The sequence below is a fragment of the Malus sylvestris genome, chromosome 4 (assembly GCF_916048215.2).
Source record: "Malus sylvestris chromosome 4, drMalSylv7.2, whole genome shotgun sequence".
NCBI classification, from domain to species: Eukaryota; Viridiplantae; Streptophyta; class Magnoliopsida; order Rosales; family Rosaceae; genus Malus; species Malus sylvestris.
The window spans coordinates 27,362,338-27,382,876 of NC_062263.1; the positions used below are offsets into that span (position 1 = coordinate 27,362,338).

General features: G+C 40.2%; 2 protein-coding genes and 2 long non-coding RNA genes across 6 annotated transcripts; 1 reads left to right on the forward strand and 3 right to left on the reverse strand.

Moving 5' to 3' along the window:
- Nucleotides 1–1,864: 1,864 nt before the first annotated feature.
- LOC126618951 (single-stranded DNA-binding protein, mitochondrial-like) lies at nucleotides 1,865–4,488 on the reverse strand. Of its 2 annotated transcripts, none has more exons than XM_050287186.1 (6): nucleotides 4,279–4,488; nucleotides 3,703–3,893; nucleotides 3,190–3,398; nucleotides 3,016–3,116; nucleotides 2,440–2,499; nucleotides 1,865–2,210 (listed from the first exon to the last, which is right to left on the reverse strand). In XM_050287186.1, the coding sequence occupies exons 1-6, from the start codon at nucleotides 4,349–4,351 to the stop codon at nucleotides 2,194–2,196; spliced, it is 651 nt and encodes a 216-aa protein (XP_050143143.1). In that variant the 5' UTR covers nucleotides 4,352–4,488; the 3' UTR covers nucleotides 1,865–2,193. The 2 variants fall into 2 exon arrangements, with proteins under 2 accessions (XP_050143143.1, XP_050143142.1); XM_050287185.1 differs by having other exon boundaries at nucleotides 3,703–3,896; nucleotides 4,279–4,487.
- A 443-nt stretch (nucleotides 4,489–4,931) lies between these two features.
- Nucleotides 4,932–11,450, reverse strand: LOC126618950 (eukaryotic translation initiation factor 3 subunit A-like). 2 transcript variants are annotated; one of them, XM_050287183.1, is made up of 14 exons: nucleotides 11,294–11,450; nucleotides 10,702–10,791; nucleotides 9,907–10,388; nucleotides 9,046–9,261; nucleotides 8,553–8,921; nucleotides 8,446–8,475; nucleotides 7,715–7,942; nucleotides 7,454–7,615; nucleotides 7,146–7,367; nucleotides 6,858–7,058; nucleotides 6,578–6,784; nucleotides 6,232–6,312; nucleotides 5,807–6,008; nucleotides 4,932–5,627 (listed from the first exon to the last, which is right to left on the reverse strand). In XM_050287183.1, the coding sequence occupies exons 2-14, from the start codon at nucleotides 10,745–10,747 to the stop codon at nucleotides 5,209–5,211; spliced, it is 2,865 nt and encodes a 954-aa protein (XP_050143140.1). In that variant the 5' UTR covers nucleotides 10,748–10,791; nucleotides 11,294–11,450; the 3' UTR covers nucleotides 4,932–5,208. The 2 variants fall into 2 exon arrangements, with proteins under 2 accessions (XP_050143140.1, XP_050143141.1); XM_050287184.1 differs by lacking the exon at nucleotides 11,294–11,450 and adding an exon at nucleotides 11,205–11,268.
- Nucleotides 11,451–12,847: 1,397 nt separating this feature from the next.
- Nucleotides 12,848–15,220, reverse strand: LOC126618954 (uncharacterized). Its single transcript, XR_007621919.1, has 2 exons — nucleotides 13,470–15,220; nucleotides 12,848–13,387 (listed from the first exon to the last, which is right to left on the reverse strand). It is a non-coding gene; the product is annotated as an uncharacterized LOC126618954 (long non-coding RNA).
- Nucleotides 15,221–16,508: 1,288 nt separating this feature from the next.
- LOC126618952 (uncharacterized) lies at nucleotides 16,509–17,356 on the forward strand. The gene is made up of 3 exons (XR_007621918.1): nucleotides 16,509–16,776; nucleotides 16,860–16,957; nucleotides 17,133–17,356. It is a non-coding gene; the product is annotated as an uncharacterized LOC126618952 (long non-coding RNA).
- Nucleotides 17,357–20,539: the final 3,183 nt, after the last annotated feature.

Genomic DNA, 20,539 nt, shown 5'->3' on the forward strand with positions numbered 1-20,539 from the left:
CAGTTCTAGTCCTACTTTCCAATTTCCAAGGAAGTTTTTGGCTTTTTTTTTATGAGAAATACTAATGAGACTTTCTAAAATGTGAAATTCTGTCATCTTATATTTTTAGCATAATTTTTGCGCTAACATTATAAATTATTGTGTTAAGATAGTGAAATGACGGAGAGTCCAAAAGTACACTTAAGAGAGTATCCTTAGCATTTCTCCCCTTTTTTTTTTGAGGTAGATTCTCTGCCCTCCCAATTCTCGTGCCCTTTTGTTTTGTGTGGTCACGGTTAAGCCACGTCAACATTTTATATTATTTTTTTATAGAGATAATAAGACAAAAAGAAATAGTAATATAAAATGTTGACGTGACTTAACCATGATCATACAAATAAAAGAGTACAAGAGGACACGAAAAGTAGAAGGGCATAAAATCTGACTCCGATTTCCCTTTGAGGGGCGGTGGGTCACCCATTTCCTAAAGTGGCCTCCATAAAGCAACATACACTCTGTGATCAAGCAAAGGACAAAGTTCCAACTGTATAATTTAAGAACTGTGAATTTAAAACATTAAGCCGCGACTCCTTAGTACTCATATTTTTTAGTTAAATAAATAAATTAAAATTAAATTAATATAGATAAACAAATTTGTCACATCTCGGGCCCAATCCACCATTGTAGCACGATATTGTCCGCTTTGAACTTACCATTCCTACACGGTTTTGTTTTTGGGAACTCACGAGCAACTTCTCAGTGGGTCACCCATCCTGAGAGTGACCTGGCATCCTTCTCGCTTAACTTCAGAGTTCTTACGGAACCCGAAGCCAGTGAGCTCCCAAAAAACCTAGTGCTAGGTATGGATGAGAATATACATTTAAGGATCACTTCCCTGGCCGATGTGGGATGTCACAATCCATCCCCCCTTAGGGGTCAGACGTCTTCGTCGGCACACTTCCGGCCAGGGATTGGCTCTGATATCATTTGTTACATCCCGGGCCCAATCCACCATCGTAGCACGATATTGTCCGCTTTGAGCTTACCATTCCCTCACGGTTTTGTTTTTGAGAACTCACGAGCAACTTCCCAGTGGGTCACCCATCCTGGAAGTGCTCTGGCCTCCTTCTCGCTTAACTTCGGAGTTCCTATGGAACCCGAAGCTAGTGAGCTCCCAAAAGGCCTAATGCTAGGTAGGGATGAGAATATACATTTAAGGATCACTCCCTGGGCGATGTGGGATGTCACAAATTAATGTGCAAAAGAAGAAAAGTAGTGCAATCATGTGTAAATACTAGGTTGTTGACATGTGTAAAATCTACTGAAAATTGTATCTTATATTGTAAGGAATTAAGCTAATAATAACTCGTTTTTTGAAAGAACAAGTGGTTTATACACGGACCAGTAAACCATCCACAAACAACTTTGGTTAATTAAATTTTTAATCTTTAAACTTGAAATTTTGAGTTTAATTCTTTCAGGCTCACTTGCATAAAACATATAATTTAAAGGTGTGTATAACTAGGTTATGAGGAGAACAAGGATAGGCAAAGTAAATGGAAACAAATGGTTTTTTTTTTTCTTTTTCATTTTTTGAATCCATATAGTAAGACGGTAGGTCTGTTTAAAAGTGCTTTTAAATAACAAGCACGTCCATTTCATCAAAAATACTTCTCATAATATTTAACTGAAAAAGTTAAAAAAGTCTTTTTGGGTTACAAAAAAACTCTTGAAGTGCGTTCTGAAAGAAACACGCTCAAGAAGCACATAACAGGAAAAACTGGGTAGAAGTGCTTTTTTATTAAGAACACAGCTGTGCTTCTAATAGGCGCTTTTATGTAGAAGTGCTTTCTAGAGAAGCACTTCGAACCAGGCTCTAAAATGGTTGAAGGAACAATATATAACTTCATTAATGGGATTTAAGAACATTAATAATCTTTACAAGATCTCAATCGTTAAGAACGCTCCGTTCTCCGAACGAGAGGAAAGGATAAATGGCTTCACTCACTGGAGTAAGAAAGCAATGAAGAGCAGACTAATAAACTGAGTGATATATCAACACATTAGAAGAACAAAACTCCATAAATTTTTCTTTCCCGGGTTACAACCAGACTGGACACGCAAATGTAACATGTGTTTAACAAAAGTGGCTTGAGCTAGGTTTCGTTTCCAAAGCAGAGTTTTCCCAAATGTGCCAATCAATTGTTCCATTAGCTAAAGCAAATGTTCTCCTGCAAGTAATCGATGAGCACGTTGATCAAAATCAATGTCAAAAGATGGAATGGTGTAACCTACGGTGGTTGGTCTGAAAAACTTCAGCGGAAGCACACAAGTAACAATGATTACACGTAATTTAAGTATCCAACCCGAGTCTCAACTCGGGATAGCACAGGAGTACATTACTGTTTACAAGTTGGGCATGACATCAGTTTAGATGTTAAAAGAAGTAAAGGAACTTACGCAGATCATCCAAGGATATACTGCTGATGCTTTCTCCAGTCTTTATAAGACGAAGCTTCCCTGTAAGATGTATATCACACTATTAAGAAATTTCACACTGCCAATATGGAAGGAGAACAAATGAATAATATAGCATCTATGGAATCAGCCTATATATCAGGCTACATGAATATGTTTTCAATTTCTACACTTGTTTATGAAAGATTGGAGGGATGGGGTAGACCTTTCAACTATCTACGGAATCAGCCTAAACATCGATGTTGATCCTTTCAATCTTATTTGCCATATCAGCACTTTCTATTGATGCAGAACAGGGACAAAAAATATGAATCCTCGTGGCCATGTTTATTCATCTGTTAATGAAAGCTTAAACTCAATGTATTTCGGGCATCAACAATATTCCTTCTAAGATTACTATATCCTTTCAAGTTATCGTCACAACAAATTTTGGAATACATAGCAAAAGTAAACATATGAAACACCATTCAATCCAAAAGAACCGCAGAGCAAAGAAAACCGAACTAAAAAAATAACATTTAGTAAAATAAATGGAAAAGAAAATGTTGGTTTTTCTACCATCGTGACGAATACATATCTCTGGAATATGTTTCACTTCACCATTGATGCTGTCATTGTAAACTCTAGTTTCAATGTCACCCTCGACATAAATTGATGCACTGCAGAAAACCTCCAACCGTTACAGACACAACATATAGAGACATTCGTTCATACTAAAAAATGGACACATACTTCTTAACCACTTGTTTAACCGCATAAGCCCCAAGTGCTTCATTATGCACAGCAATTCGATGCCATTGAGCAGGTCTTGGCAAGTCCTTTGCTCCCATTACCCTTTGGTCGAACATGCCTCCTGTCCCAACCGTGAAGATGGTTACAGTTCGACCATTCCTCAAGATCTTTTGCACAGGGGCTTGCCCAACTTTTCCACAGATAATTGCCTACATAAATTCAGCAGAGCCTAGCATAAACATATGAAGAGCATATCCCTACTCAACCTTTTGATTGCTCATATAAAAACTAAAGATAAATTACTACCGAATCTTTATGTTGTTTCTGTGTCTTAGCATCCCCAATGGAATATATTTTTTTTCCGTGAGACCTTAAAGTTCTTATACAAGTTATAACATAATGCACTCGTATTTGTAAACTTCTAAGTAAATCTATATGCACACGACAACTCGTTAACATACACATGAGTAACAATTACGTTTTTGTTTTCTACTGAAACGACATATGAAATACCTTGTGCACACCACGATATCCCCATCCCCTCCTGGGATCAACACCTTGGGGTTGCAAATTCACATCTTTCTTCGCACCAATAAAGTCATCAAAATCATCTTCTGCCACATTGTTCTTTGTGTCATCGTTAACAATGTCAGAATCAGATGGGGTGCTCGAGAACCACAACTTTGAGCTTCTTTGCACACCAACTGCTGTAATAATTGTAAAAGTCAACATAAACACCAACTGCTGTAATACTAAGAAAATTGTTCTTCGAAAAACATGCAATCATGCCGAATTTTATGCAGCATGTTATTGAAAATGCTTTTCTGGACTAAACCCATCTCTGGAAACATAAGATTCAAAACAATACAGCAAACTAACCAACAAGATCATCAAATTTTGCAGAAAATTGCATTGGGGAAAATTATCTTCCATTCAGAAGGGGTTTGAACCCAACCCATTAACAAAAATCAAAACTTTAAGCAAATACCAAATAAGAAATCAGTAATGAGCAACAAAATAATAATATTTTGGGGGAGAGAGAGAGAGAGAGAGAGAGAGAGAGAGAGAGAGAGAGAGGGGAGAGAGAACCAAATGAGGAGGTAGGCGAGGAAGGAACGGAGACCCTCATAAACTTGACGAATCTGGCAGCGACTGAACTCATTTTCTCTGCTGAAAAACTCAGTCAGTGCAGGGAAATCGAATTGGGAAGGAGTGTGGACTGTGGAGGGTTCAAGGAGGGTTTAGGTGTCAGGAGGCGAGACCGAGCGGGGGAGATGCGAGATAAACGAGCCTCCTTAATAATAAATAAAAATAAAAATAAATGTTCTTAATCCCAAATTTACTCCAATTTTATTTTTATCATGAGTATCATTTAGTAGTCCGAGAAATTAATAATTTCATTTACATATAGAGATTTGATTAGTCTTTTACAAACTATTAAATCTTTGCACGAAATTCACACTACAAAGCTAAACATAATATTGTCGCCGGACTTAATTTACGCACGTTACATCTTTTCTTTTCTTTTTCAAATTTTGGAAACCAGTTTTGCTCTTGCAAAGAAAATTCGAAAACCAAAATTTTATGGGTCTTGGATTTTGTAGCTAAAGTGGCTTAAAGAGCAACACCGTTTTCTGTAAGTTGATAACTTGGTATTCACAACGTTGAAAAGTTGGCAACGAAGAACAATGGGAAACCACCATCGAGAGAAGCAAGCTTTGTGAGAAACTAAATACGCATGGTGAGAACAAAATCAACTTCAAGTCTCTGAATTTTCAAGATTACAACGAGCATTCGACCGAGAACAGAGCATTCAAACTCGACGGAAAAGAGGCTCGTAAGTTGGCAACGAAACAGGCGAAGAAAGAATTTAACTTAACGCAAAGGTTATATCCACTCTAGTTTGTCTATTACTTCGATTTAAATGACCACTTCTTAGTCCAAACCCGGAGCACTCCCAGCTTAAACAAAATCAAAATGCCCCGGGATCAAGAAATGAGAGACCAAAACTCCGCATAATCAGCGGGTTGGACCCCTGGATGAAGACCACTTTGCGCCGCTGCTACCAAAGGGGGGTCTGCGCTCATCGCTGCCGCTGCGCCACCTATCACTTGAAGGCGGTAGGCGGTCATCTGGCTTGCTTCCCCAACGGTCGGGCTCTGGAGGAGCCTGCCCGGGTGCCTCAGCTCCCCTTTGTCGAAGGTGTCTGGGTACATATTTTGCAGGAGCAGGTGCAGCAGCAGCAGCAGCAGCAGGAGCAACAGCAGGCTCCGCACGTGGCTCAACAGGCCTAGGAACCTCAGCTGGTTTCCCCAAAAGTGCTTCTTTCCTTAGCCTTTCTTTTTCTTCCAATTCCCTCTCTCTTTGCCTCTGTTTTTCAGCTATCTCATCCAGTTTGGCCCTGCGCTCCGCCTCTTCCTTTCTTTTCCTCTCAGCTTCTGCATGGTTCAAAGCAGCAATGATGGATGCACATCAGAAGACAATACTAACAAGACATAACAACCGCAAGAGCCATCATCGAAAGTAAAGTTACTCAACAATGTTTCCCTAATTAGCCAAGAAACAGTTAGAGGAATCAGAAACAGTAAAGCAGTAAATAGTCAGAGAGGACAACTACCTTCACGCTTGCGTGCTTCCTCTTCTTCACGAAGCTTCCTCAGTCTCTCCTCTTCAGACCGCACAAAGAATATCTTCTTTCGCTTGGCATCCCTCTCTTGCTTCCTGGCCCAAATCAGTTGGCTAATCTGTTCCTCTCTCTCTGCCCTCCTCCTCTCGTATTCTTCATGCCTACGATGCAACACCCTTTCCTGGAAGATAGTCTGCCAAAAAGAAAAAAAAAACTCACAATAATTTTGTTTATAGTAAAAGAAATTCTTGTGCATGCATACGTTATCTCTCTCCCCAGGATTAGAGCATGCACATTTTTTAGGGCAGTATATATAATCTAGACATATCCATCTATGTTAAAAATGAAGATCAGAAGTGTCAACTCTTTTTCTGAGCAATCCTCCATAGTTAGGCCACATAAAACTGCAAACTCACCTTATTGTCCATCATCCGTGATAGCCTATTCTTCTCCTTCAGATCTCCTTCATGGCGCTGTTGGCTCAGCTCAACTTCCAGCTGTTAAAGCAAAATATTGAATTACGGTTAGCATACAAGGCAGAAAGACAAAATAAACACAAATTTTAAGAAAGAAAAAGAAATGATAATGCAGTCATTAAAATGGCCAAAATCAGCAGAAAATAAAAGGAAGAAACCGCAGGCCATGGCCAACATTGAGGAAAGATGCAGTTTAAAGTGAAAACTGAACTTTAAGACAAGAGTATTATATAATGGATAGATTTAGTTGGTAAGCTAAATACAAAAATGTAACCACAACATATACCGTTTGTTCGCGTTCATGAAGCAACTGCTCTTCAACTAAACGTTGTTGATATGCAGCTTCAATTAGAGGAGCAGACTCTTCTCTTTTTGCTCTTTCCAAGTAGTCCATTGTTTTCCCAAGTTTTAGTAACTTCTTCTCCATTTCTTGCCTCTCCCTGAGCTGTTCACTCAGGGCCAACTCCATTAAAGATGCCTTAGTCACCTTTTCCTGTACACAAATAATATAGATAAAGATGGGGTCTTCCATCTAAACCATAATTCATGAGAAAACTTTCACTTACTCCATCCAAAATGTGTTTTTTTCCTTTCTTTTTACTGCGTACTTCGTGAAGGAGCTTCTGTGCTTCATCAATTTCTTTCTCCTCTATTTCCTTTAGGATCCTTTGATTCTTCCTTTGTTCTGCTTCTTCAGCAAGCCTCTTCTGTTCTGCTGCTTCAGTTATTTTCTGTAGTTTGAGCCTCTTAGACTCTTCCTCACGTTCCTGGAAGATCAAAAGCTTAGTCTATGATTTGTCCATTCCCGTACTATTACTTATTGCAACTCAAGGTAGATGTAAACAGAGACTTACCATTTCCAGAAGCTGACGTTCTTGGTCTTCCTTCCTTTTCTCAATGATTGATTTCCTAGCAAGAAGCCTTTTGTGTTCCTTATCAACAGTATCAGCTAAAGAAGGCAGAATTTCAGCTAGTTTTGACGCTCCCTTAACTGGAAGGTACATCATAGACCTAGCCTTATTTAGAGACTTGGCAAGATTAGTCAGGTGGTCTCTAAGCCCATCAGATTCCAGACCCTGAAAAAGTTAGTGAGAAAACAGTCAGTCCGTGACTTGTACAGCTTGGAAAATGATGAAAATACTGTCTGCAAGCTCTAACTTACCAAGTTACCAAACAACATAACACCCTTCATATGGTCAACTTTCATAGCTATGAAGTTATGTTTAACAGCATCCACATAAATCTTCTCAACAGCAGAAAAGTCGTAAAATGGGATCATCTGAGATAGACATTCAATCTTCATTATCTGATACACTTGGGAGACCTGAAAATTGTAGAGGGAAGAATCAACAAGTATGTTAAAATTTATATGAACTCAGAGATACTACTACAAATCATTGAAGATAACAAATATTCAACACACCTGCTGGAGCAACCTCAGAGTACCAAGCTTTTCGAGGGCAGGAACATATTGAGACAGTTGCACTTCTGGAACAGAAGATGCTGAAGACAGCTTACCCCCAAGTTTTGAGATTTTGGTCAACAGTGGTTGCATCTTTATAGCAAGATCTAGGGGTAGGAATTCATGCTCCACGAGATGGTAAAGATCTTTAACTTCCTGGGTTGCACAGCTCAACACACCCTTTGAGACCTGGAAATGAAACCGAAATCAGATCATATTACTTGCAACTTAACAAAAGACAAAATATCCTACGGTGGACAAAACATACACATTTAGAAAACATTTGAAACATGAAAAAAAAAATTATTTCCTTTATGGTCTGCAAATAAATATTCCCAAATATCACTTTATGATAAGCAAATCTCAACAGCTATTAAAATTTGAAAAAAAAAACACTACTGAGTACTGTGTACTAATAAGTAATACCACATAAGGAAATGATATCAAGTAATACCACATAAAGAAATGATATCACAGAGAGGCATATATGACAAAATAAAAGCCAACTTTCATCCACAGTACCAAAAAGATAAAATCTCAACATGATACAAAATTGTCATGGTATGAAAATCACACAACATTACGTACAAGCATTGGCTTTATTACTAAGAAAAGTTTTTGCTAACGTTCCTCAGAAGAAAAAGGAACTCAAGCTCAATTGACTGTAAATAACGATAACACAGCAAACTTACCAATTCTGAGAGAAGAGCTGATCTTGACAGCTGTGCACAAAACAGATGGTCAGAAAGGAGAACTAAAAAGATGGAATCATAAGAAAAACACTGGAAAATGACAATACCACATCTCCTCTGTCAACTCTTGGTTCAAGATTAAACCCAATGAGATTAGCCATTCTCAAATTGCGTTCTTTCTCATTTTCAAGTTCCAAATGCGATGCAGCACGTGTTTGATCATAGGGTGGAACTGATAGTGCAGCCAAAACTACAGATGATGCTATCAGTTGCAAATCCTTCTGGCTAAGGTTCTTGTTAAAGTTCTTTTGCAGTGTAAAAAGCTTGAACCATGCATAAGCATGATTAAGATGGCTAGCTGAAATCCAAAATATCTCTGTCAATTTGGCATAATAAACCACCATCAAGGACGCTTTAGGTGTTTTCTTGACCATGCACATCAAGCCATGAATATCTTCAACGGAACGAAACGCTTCCTGCAGACACATTCATGAAAAACCTATTGTGAGAAATAGACAGGACTTACAAGAAGATAGAAAGATTTTTCAATTAGTTCACAGAATCCAAACATAATAAAAACTTTAAAAACAATTTAGACACCTGCCACAGTTCAAGCTCAGTGGCCATCTTCAACTGCTCAAATCTTGTGTCCAAGTACAGCTGCAAGCTCTCAGGTGCAGACAGGTCAGGTCGGTCCCTTTGATCTCTATATTTGTTCAGATTCGCAAGATGGTTCCTGATGATTTCACATAACCTGCGAAACTCTGTCGTTCTCTTATATTGTTTGCAGAACTGGAATGCTCGATGTGCCGTCATCTAAAGATTAAAGATTGCAATAAGACTCCACAGTTTCTTTCATGTACAAATATTAAGTATTACAATAACATTATTTGTACAATACTATTTAACACAACAACAAAAGTAGATCATGATAAAAAATAAAAAACATAGCACCATTATGTGGAAAGATCGAAAAGAAATACCACTAATCTTTCTGTAACAAAACCTAGCTAGAACAAAATCCAGGTATAATGCAAAACTATAAAGTGTATCCTTCCAACTCCACTGGTAATTGGCATGAGAAAAGGTTCCATATTAGTATTTTGAAAGAACTATGAAGTGTTAAACAAGTTTAAGTAAACATCAGCGGGATTTTACTACTGATTGATTGAATTCCTTTAGTTTCGTCCTTCGAAGCAAGAACAAGGTTTCTACAAAAATTTAGCTAAATCTCAACCAATTAACCTTGGAGAACAACCAATAATCCAGAAATGAATATTTGATTACTGAGTTGATTTCAGTACTAGAACCTTGGAGAAATTCAATATGCCACAACTGCATTTTCAGTAACCGAGTGGTTTTAACAGCTAGAATCTGTGCAACTTATGGGTGAAATATTTTAAAAGCAGAACAACCAAAATAATGGTATCAAAAGTTTGTTCTGGACAAGAAACAAATTACCGCGTAAAGAGCTTCCAACTTCGAGTTATTTCGCAAGATCTCCAGTACTGTCCTGTACGTTTCCCACAGAAACTTGAACCAGGGAGTAACAACTTCACGATCAGACCTATCTTTTCCTTTCTCACCACTGACATAGCTCAGCATCAGATCTTCTGGCCTTTTATCAGCTTCAAGGTCATCGACATCAAGCGCTTCTTCAAGGGCTTCGGCCTGAGTACGGGCCTGCTCGGCTTTCTCAGTAGATAGATGCATGAAATGCTTGATAACTTCTTCCAAAGAACTAACATTAACTTGCTGGCATATAATACGGTATTGGATGAGACCATCTTTGGCGAATCTACCCTTGCGCAATTCAACACAAAGCTCTACATATTTGAACATGATCTTTTCAAGTGGTTTTTGCCAAGCTCTGTATCTCTTTGAAGTGATAAGATCATGAAGCGACTGTAACGCATCTTGCTTCTGCCCAACATTGATCAACTCTGCATCCACACATTATAACTGTCAACTAAGATATACAGGGCAATGCTGAAACCAGATAATTGATGCACAAAAATTTGATATCCCAATCACTATCATAAACCAACATACAGTAGCAAACCACTCGTGTGTTCTAAAGAAGCTCTGTCATTAACATCATGATTTAACCAAATTTATTCGTTTACTAATTTACCTTAATATAGTGAAACAGTAACATGCTGACAATAAATGGTTAGGACAATTCAGTAAAAAAATTATAAACTAACTAATCAAACATTCATATTAGCTAATAGGCCATAATCAGGCATATCTCACCTTCGGCTCGCTTCAATGCATTCTCCGGTTTTGCAAAATTCGCCATGTTGAATTCAAAACTCCAGCGGCCTCACACAATGCAACAGTGACCTGAACCACAAAATTCCCATCTTGTCAAAATTGAACTCGGCTAACAAACATCAAAATCAAATCATTCTGCTTAGACCACCAATCAATCACACAATTCAAAAACATATGAAAATAAACTGTGTTATTTTAGGGCACACTTCAACGTTTCATCCCCAAAAAACTGTGATATCGCGCACCCGATGCGGAAACACCATACATCTATCATCAAACAATCAGTAAAACTTCACAAAAAAATGCAAAATTTGGCAAATCAGAATCGTTTCTGGGGATAAATTTTCTGACTTTTCCTGAATCCGAGATCCGAGAAACACATGGCGTCCCAGATTTCACGAAATCACATAAAAAAAATCCAATCTTTTTGAGGGATTCATCGTGAAATTTATATATCGCGAAAAAAAGGGAGAACTTCGTACAGATTTGTTTGCTACCAGTTGCAATTACGAACAGAAGAAGGTTTCCGATTGGAAATGAAGTCGGAGATAGAGAGATAGAGAGAGAATACCTGAAGTGGCCGCAATTGTATGCACAGAGAGAGGACCGAGAGAGGGGGAGAGGAGAGAGAAGGGGAGAGAGATAGTGTTAGGGTTTTAGGTTTGTCGCTGTCCAATTCGAGATTGGTTTAGTCAGATTGGGCTATCTGTGGATATGGTGGGTTAAGTGAATGCTGGGTGGCTCATTATTATATTGGGCTGGGCTTTCCTATAGACCGACACGCAATTCCTCTTGGAGTTTGGATTTTTATAGGAGCGACCTACTTATTTAGAAGGGCTTTTATAATAAAACTCAATTATTCACTTGACCTGTTTTATGTATTCCGTTTGACAACCATTAAGTTTAGGCTTTATTTTTAAGGAAAACTAATTAAAAGGGCTTGAAAACTTTGAATGTTAACCAAAAACTATGTAATAACTTTATTTAATGGTTAGGACAAAGCCCAACATTAAACTAGTCCATTTAAAATGGTCCAATCATTAGTTTCCGTTTTTGCCCCTGACGGCAAGCTTTTTCCGTTTAATTTATTTTCAGATCTCCTTGCTATTCTCTATCTCCCCTATTTCTTCCTGACATTCGAAACCTTCCATTTTTTCTTTCTAAGCTCGGATCGCAACTCCATCTCTATCACTATGCAAAATCATAGATCTGATCCGACTCCAAACTTAATTTGATCCATCTCCATCTCTGTCAAAATCGCATATGATCTCATACATGCAAAACGATGTCACACTCTCTCTCCCAATATTTCTAACTCGACCCTTCTGTAAAGATGAGAAGGGACCTAGACTTTTCACCAACATCGGCAAAAAAGAGCCAAAGGTAAGCAATCGCTCTCATTCTCTTTCTCCATCTCTGTGATCTTTCTACTGTTTTGTCGTTCTCTCGATCGCGCATAATTTGCACCTAAAACGATGTGTTTGGGCTTCCGTTGCGATGCTGGCGTGGTACGCTTTTGAAGCTCTAATTTAATTAAAATGTGTACAGCTAATTGAGCAATCGAGAAATATAGTTTCGGATCGTGAAATAGGAGTTCGGATCGGTGTTCTTTGCTAGTGTTGTTTGCGTTTTCTAATGCGATGTAATCATAAAACAAGGAAATCATTTAGCTCATCAAGAAGTCGGTTGATATGTTATTATAAACCGATTTTAAATTATTCTGATGTTTTTGCATTTTTAAGCTTTGATTTATGAGTTCTTCTAGAATTTTGGTATGTATTTTATTGTGACTTTTACATTCATCTTTCCACTATGTGAGTATATTAGTTGAAGAAAATCTGGATAAGGGAAAGTATCTTTTGTGCTCTTGACTAGTGAAATGGATAAATGATTGTGTGTGATTTCTGAGTTTGTTTTAAGTTTTTAATGTTGTTTCCACTGTTAATGTGCTTCCTCAGTTTCAACCTTAAGCATAACTTTTCTATGAATATTGTTGATGCACAAAATCAGCGAAGACTTTGGTACAACAGAAAGTGTCAGGTTTTATGACCTTCGCTTGGTTGCTTCGGTTACTAGTGAGGATAAGTACGTAAATGAATAGAGACAGAGAAGCAAACACAGGATGTACGTGGTTCACCCAGATTGGCTACGTCCACGGAGTAGAGGAGTTCTTATTAGTAGTGAAGGGCTTACACAAGTACAAAGGATCAAGCTCTCAATTTAGTGAGTTCTTGTGAATGATTTAACACAAATGACATTAGGCAATATTGTGGGGGAATGACCCCTATTTATAGAAAAACTTGTAGCTTTGTCACATTGACATGTGTCATGTTGTGATTGGTTCTTGATGTTGACACGTGCTGCGCTCTGATTGGCTTCTAATCTTGACACGTGTCGAGTAGTGATTGGCCTCCTGGTCGGAGGGGAACTCTTCTGGGTCCTTGACAGTATAGCGTTGGCCGGTGCTCGGTAGTTTCGGGATTGGTCAAGTATGGTACAAACAGTGCTCCCCTAAGTTCCCGAGTGAGGGAAACTCCTCGATTGGGGACTTGCAAGATCCAATCCCTTGAGTAATCACGAAACTTCTAAGTACCGAAATGTGGTCTGATCTTCATCTGCCCTTCTCTGGAAGTACCTTTCCTCCATCCGGGAATGGTGTATTTAGCTGATGTTGACGCACAAGGTAATGTATCAATTTCACTTGAAGCTTAGTTGTAGTTTCGGGCTTAGTCAAGTGTGATATAAACCCTATAGTAGGAGTCCCCCAAGTCGCCGAGCTAGGAGATCTGCCGAAAGAGGTGACAGACAAGGTAAGCAGTCAAACTTCCAAGTAAGCAACCCAGGATCAGAGGTTTGACTTCGGCTTCCGGTTGATTGTTCTCATTCTCCTTGTCTCTCATTCAACTGCCAGGATAAGGAGAAGCAAATGGATAAGAGATGATATGAGATACTTTTGCTTTTGAAGAAGTAACTTTCCACAGGCTTATTCTTGAACTGTGCTGGAGGGTTTTCTGGTGCCCTTCAGAGTATAAGGCCGACTCAAAAATTTGAGGGTCAAAACAAGTCCATCAAATCTAGAGTACGTTCGACCTTGATGATATGGGATACTTTTGCTGTTGACGGAATAATGAATGTGGTATGGAAAGGTGTCGTGCTGTAGTGATCTGTTTCAGCTCACCGTTGAACCTTCTGCTTCAATCTTTTGCATGGCAGAAGTGGTGTGCAACCTTTGCATTTAAATGGTCCTTCAGAACATTCCTTCATAGTGACTCATCCACGCTTGGCAGCTTCAGTGTAAAGAGCCAATATCTGATCAACTGTCATGAGGTATTTGCCGGTGGAATTCGTGACCTTGACAGCAGTTGAGGATGAGTACTCGAGAGCAATGCTAAGTAAGCAACCAGGCAAAGGCTCCAGGCAGTCAGTTCCAAATTGGAGGTTTGATTTCAGGTTCCGACTGACTGCTCTCTTTCTCCTTGTCCTGCAGGTGTGGACAAGGACAAAGACAAAGACAGGGAGAAAGCATGATATGGGATACTCTTGCTTTCGACCCTGATGATATGAGATACTCTTGTTCTTGGTGTGGCTTATTTGCTGAGGTATTATCGGGGGGAAATAAAGCTGAGTATTTCGAGAGGTTATGTTGAGGGTGCATTTTCGAATGCGAGAAAGGGTTGAGCATTTTTGCAGGTTTGCCTGTCCGTTGAGGAGGGAGGTCAATGTATATAGGGATTTCCCAATAACAAGTAGTAATGCTATTCCTTTACCCTTCTTGGTCACAGCAATGCAGTGGGAGCTGCCAGCTTCACGTGTTTTAATTTTGTCAGAGCACTTTGAAAAAGTGGTATGTGGTATCTGGAAAGCTGATATTACGTGTGAAGATTACAGACAAGCTTTATCTAAGGAAATCTGGCTCTCGAAGTTCTGAGAGTTGTGCCTCTTCGGTTTTCGAACAAGCAATCCCGTCGAGGATCTGACTCTCGAGATTCGGAAAGCGGTGCTACTCCGGTTTTTGAGAAAGTAATTATGTTAGGAGTCTTTTCTCGAATGTGAGTAAAGGTTGGACGTTCTTGCCAACCTGTCTTGCCGCAAAACACGGAGGTCGACACACATAGGGACTTTCCAGTTGTCAAGCAGTGGTGCTGTTCCTTTACCCTTATGGGTAATAGTAGGGTAGCTGGAACTTCGAAATTCTCGTGCCTAAACTTTGTCAGAGATCTTTGACAAAGTTATATGTGGTACCCGAGGAGTTGATGGTGCATATGGAGAGCGGTGATTGAACAGTAAGATTCACGTGTTTTCTACTTCACCAGAAATCTTCGACAGAGTGCCCGTAATTTCCGCAAAGCTGATTGTGCATGTGACAGGTGCTGACGAGGCTGAAAAAGCAGGTGCTTCTTCGATTTCTGAGATCGGCCCTCGTGGTATCTGAGCAGCCCAGCTTTTGAGAAAGCAAACGCCTCTTCGATTTCTGAGATCGGCCCTCGTGGTCTCTGAGCAGCCCAGCTTTTGAGAAAGCAAACGCCTCTTCGATTTCTGAAGCTCCGTCGAGTGCAGATTTTTATAGAGGCTGGCATTAAGTTCCACAGCACACTTGAATCTCTACCAGTAGAAGCTCATTTCTTGCACTTCTAAGATCTTGATTTGTCTGACCTCTTCCTTCTTCAACACATTTGAAAATGTCTGGACCCTCCGACCGTCGTTTTGACTTGAACCTTGGAGAAGAGACAGCCACGCCTTCTCCAGACAACATATGGCGCCCATCCTTCATATCCCCTACTGGTCCTCTTACCGTTGGGGATTCTGTGATGAAGAATGATATGACCGCTGCAGTGGTGGCCAGGAACCTTCTCACTCCCAAAGATAATAGACTACTTTCCAAACGGTTTGATGAGTTGGCTGTTAAGGACTCTCTGGCTCTTAGTGTTCAGTGTGCAGGTTCTGTGTCTAATATGGCCCAACGCCTATTTGCTAGAACCCGCCAAGTTGAATCATTGGCTGCTGAAGTGATGAGTCTCAAACAGGAGATTAGAGGGCTCAAGCATGAGAATAAGCAGTTGCACCGGCTCGCCCATGACTATGCTACAAACATGAAGAGGAAGCTTGACCAGATGAAGGAATCTGATGGTAAGGTTTTACTTGATCATCAACGATTTGTGGGTTTGTTCCAAAGGCATTTATTGCCTTCGTCCTCTAGGGTTGTACCTGGTAATGAAGCTTCAAATGATGAACCTCCAATGCCTCCTCCTTCTGGGGTTTTGTCAAGTACTGAGGCTCCAGATAACCACCCTCCGGTGCTTTCTCTTTCTGGGGCTCTACCGACTGCTGAGACTTCCCCTAAGCAACCTTTGTGAAGGCTCCCTTTTGTTTGTTTATTTTGACTCATGTATATGTACATATTTGTGGCTTATCGAAAATATTAATAAATAAGCTTTGCTTCATTTCAACATATTGTGTTAAATACACCAAAGCCTTCTTCATAAAGTTCTTTGAATTTTTGCTTTTGTTGAAACCTGTATTGTTGAAGCTTTGTGAGTGAAGCATGTAGTTTGAGGTAGTGTTCCCTTAATTTCCCGAGTGAGGAAAACTTCTCGGTTGGAGACTTGAAAAATCCAAGTCACTGAGTGGTTGTGAGACTGCCGAGTATCAAGGTGCAGTAGCATATGGTGGGAGTCCCCCAAGTCTTCAGGCGAAGAGAGTTGCCGAATGAGGTGTCTCGCGTGTTACTAATTTGTCAAAGTAACGAATCCTTGTTTCGATGTCACACATTCGTATATGCTTTATCTAAAAATATTTCCAACTTTTGTGTGTTTGATGCTGCATGCTATTGACTAGACAAGATCAAGTGCAATTAGTAGCTTTTCTCTCTTTTTCATCTTTTCTTTGGTGGAATTGCTTTTCGTTTCCACTAATCAGCCTGAGTGGATGCAAGATAACACCATTCTCTATAGCTCAGATTGCAAAGTCGTCTTCATGAAAGTTTTTCCTTATCTTGTGAACTACAACATATCCAAATTTGAGATCCCTCGGAGCAGTATAACTCCAGAAATCCAGGTATGATGAATGACTGGTTATTATTTTTCTGTCAACCCGTCAGATTTGTTGTGAGCTTCGAAACTCCATTTTCTCTTGTTCAGATCGGTATGCTTTCTTCATTGAAGTTGTTCCTCAGCTCGTGAAATACAACATATCCAAATTTGAGATCCCTCGGAGCAGTATAACTCCAGAAATCCAGGTATGATGAATGACTGGTTATTATTTTTCTGTCAACCCGTCAGATTTGTTGTGAGCTTCGAAACTCCATTTTCTATTGTTCAGATCGGCATGCTTTCTTCATTGAAGTTGTTCCTCATCGACTCTTTCATAACATATCAAAAATTCAGGATGAACTAACGGTTAAATATTTCCAGATCTTCGAAACATCACAACAGCTTCGAAATCTGCAAGAAGCCGACTATCATGTTTGGAGCTTCAACACTTTAATTTCCGTCGCTCAAACAGAAACGATTCCTTCTTGAAAGTTGTTCATCTGCTCAAGAACTAGAGGGTGTCCAAAATTCAGCTCCATTGGAGAAAAGCAGCAGCTGCAAAAATTTGATAGAGGAAAGGAGGCGAAGCTTTGTTGGATTTCTATTTTGGGGCAGATTCCAATTTTTGTAGCATCTTCATTACTGGTGAATTGCTTGTATTTTTGTCCATAACTAAATTTTGGACTTTGAATTATTATTTGATCTATTATAATATGTTTGGGAACATATATAAGTGAATAAATAAGAAGGAAAATTTTGGGCCCTTGTGGGTGTAAAACAAAAAATGTTTATGTTTACCCAAGTGTTTTTGTACAAGTTCAAGGGCATCTTGGGTTTTGTGAACAAAATTTGTTTATTTGGAGCAAGGTTTTGTGTTGAAGCTTTGTAGGTGAAGCTTTGGAGGTGAAGCTTTGATGGTGAAGCTTTGTAGATGAAGCTTTCTGGGTGAAGCGATGTAGGTGAAGCTTTTTTAGGTGAAGCTTTGTAGGTGAAGCTTTTTTAAGTGAAGCTTTTCGGGTGAAGTTTTGTGGGTGAAGCTTTGTGGATGAAGCTTTCTAGGTGAAGCTTTGATGGTGAAGCTTTGTAGATGAAGCTTTCTAGGTGAAGCTTTGTAGATGAAGCTTTCTAGGTGAAGCTTTGATGGTGAAGCTTTGATGGTGAAAGTATGTAGAGGGAGCTTTCTAGGTGAAGATTTTTTAGGTGAAGCTTTGTAGGTGAAGCTTTTTTAAGTGAAGCTTTTCGGGTGAAGTTTTTTTTTTGGGTGAAGCTTTGTGGGTGAAGCTTTTTAGGTGAAGCTTTGTGGGTGAAGCTTTGGAGGTGAAGCTTTTCGGGTGAAGCTTGTTGGGTGAAGCTTTTTAGGTGAAGCTTTGTGGGTGAAGCTTTTTAGGTGAGGCTTTGTGGGTGAAGCTTTGGAGGTGAAGCTTTTCGGGTGAAGCTTTTTGGGTGAAGCTTTTTAGGTGAAGCTTTGTGGGTGAAGCTTTGGAGGTGAAGCTTTTCGGGTGAAGCTTTTTGGATGAAGCTGTTTTTTTTTTTTTTTTTTTTTTTTTTTGGCGCTTGACACGGTCTTCATTTGCTTGTTTTGTAGTGACTGTGGAAGACGGATTGCTTTCTGATTGAGAAGGGTTCTGGCATCGCTTGCTATGAATGTAAAAGAGTGAGGGCTGAGTTGGCTAAATTACCTCTCTATTGAATTCATTGCCAAATGGCCTTCATTACATAGGATGTCGAACGGCTATAGCTCAACACTTGTACATCGTGAGTCTATTTGTAGTAGTACTTCAAGTGATCAGCGTTCCATGGATGGCCAAGGGTCTTGCCATCAGAGCTTCTAAGTGTGTAAGAGCCAGGGCGACTGATGCCAATGACTTCATATGGTCCATCCCAGTTTGGACTAAGTGTGCCTTCACTCGGGACTCTGTCGCAGAGTAATCTTTTCTTTAAGACCCAGTCTCCTATTTTGAAAGAACGAGGCTTGACCCTAGAGTCATAATAGTTGAAGATGCGCTGCTTGTAGGCGACATTCCTCAAGTGAGCTTGTTTCTGTGTTCCTCGACTAAATTCAAGTTGAGGGTGAGTTGTTTGTCATTTTGACTTTGAATGTAATTCTGGACTCGGAATGTTGCTTGCTCGAGCTCAACAGGGACAACCGCCTCTGTGCCAAAGGCAAGTGAGAATGGAGTTTCTCCTGTTGAAGTCCGATATGAAGTGCGATATGACCAAAGAACTTGGGGTACAAATTCTGGCCAACAGCCTTTAGCTTTGTCCAAGCTGGTTTTCAAAGTGCGCTTGATTATTTTGTTGATGGCCTCAACTTGTCCATTAGACTGGGGATGAGCTGGAGAGGCAAAGCATAAGTTGATGTTGAACTTAGAGCAGAACAACCTGAACTTCTTGTTGTCAAACTGTCGCCCATTGTCAGTGACTATCGCATTGGGAATGCCGAATCTACAAAGGATGTTCTTCCACACGAAGTCTTCTATCTTTGCCTCAGTAATGGTTGCCAAGGGTTCTACTTCGGCCCACTTTGTGAAGTAGTCCACTGCAACGACTGCGTAACAGACTTTGCCCTTCCCTGCCGGCATTGGGCCGATCAAATCAAGTCCCCACTGGGCGAAGGGCCAAGGGCTGATCATAGGAGTAAGAGGCTCTGGAGGGGAATGAGGAATAGTTGCATATCGTTGACATTTGTCACATGAGCGGGATACTTTGATGGCATCCTGGTGGAGTGTTGGCCAGTAATATCCTTGGCGAAAAGTCTTGTGTGCTAGGGACCGAGATCCAGCATGATCTCCACAGACTCCCTCATGTATTTCCCGAAGGACGATTTCCGCCTCGGCAGGCGTAAGACACCTTAAGTATGGCAGGCTAAAACCTCGCTTATAGAGTTGATCATTGATGATCAGGTAGCGGGTAGACTTGTATCGAATTTGCTTAGCCTGGACTTTATCATTTGGGAGGGTGCCATGAGCAAGGAAATTATAGATCGGGGTGATCCAACTATCCCCCTGTTGTAAGTTGCATACTTCTGCGGCCATGGTGCTTGGTGTTGCCAATAGTTCGACATGAATTTTTCTTCCAATCTTGTCTTCCACAGCTGAGGCGAGGCGAGCCAGGGCGTCTGCATGACTGTTTGCCGCTCGAGGAACTTGGGTGATCTGGTAGTGGAAGTGCTTGAGCAAAAGTTGTGTTTGTGCAAGATATGCTGCCATGGAGCTGTCCTTAGCATCAAAGTTGTTGGTAACCTGGTTGACCACTAATTGGGAGTCACTGAAAATATCAATTTGTTTAACCCCGATGTGTTTGGCCAAACGTAATCCTGCTAGAAGGGCTTCATACTCGGCCTCATTGTTTGATGCCTTGAATTTGAAACGAAGAGCATACTCCATTGCTACTTTGTCGGGCGTAGTCAAGACTAGTCCCGCTCCACAGCCCTGTTGGTTGGATGAGCCATCAACATACAGACTCCATGCTGAGGTCGTTGATTCTACTTTCTGAGCTTCCGATGGTAATGAAGCTACTGCTTCAGGTGTAGAAGCAATGTCAACAGGATATGTGAAGTCGGCGATGAAATCTGCTACTGCTTGGCCTTTTTCGGCTGGTTTTGGTTGGTATGAGATGTCAAACTCACCCAATGCTATCGCCAATTTGATCATTCGTCCAGACGTGTCAGGACTCTGAAGTATCTGTCGAAGAGGGTGATTGGTAAGCACGATGATGGCGTGTGCTTGGAAATAAGGGCGAAGTTTCCGAGCAGACATAACCAATGCTAGAGCTAATTTCTCAATGTT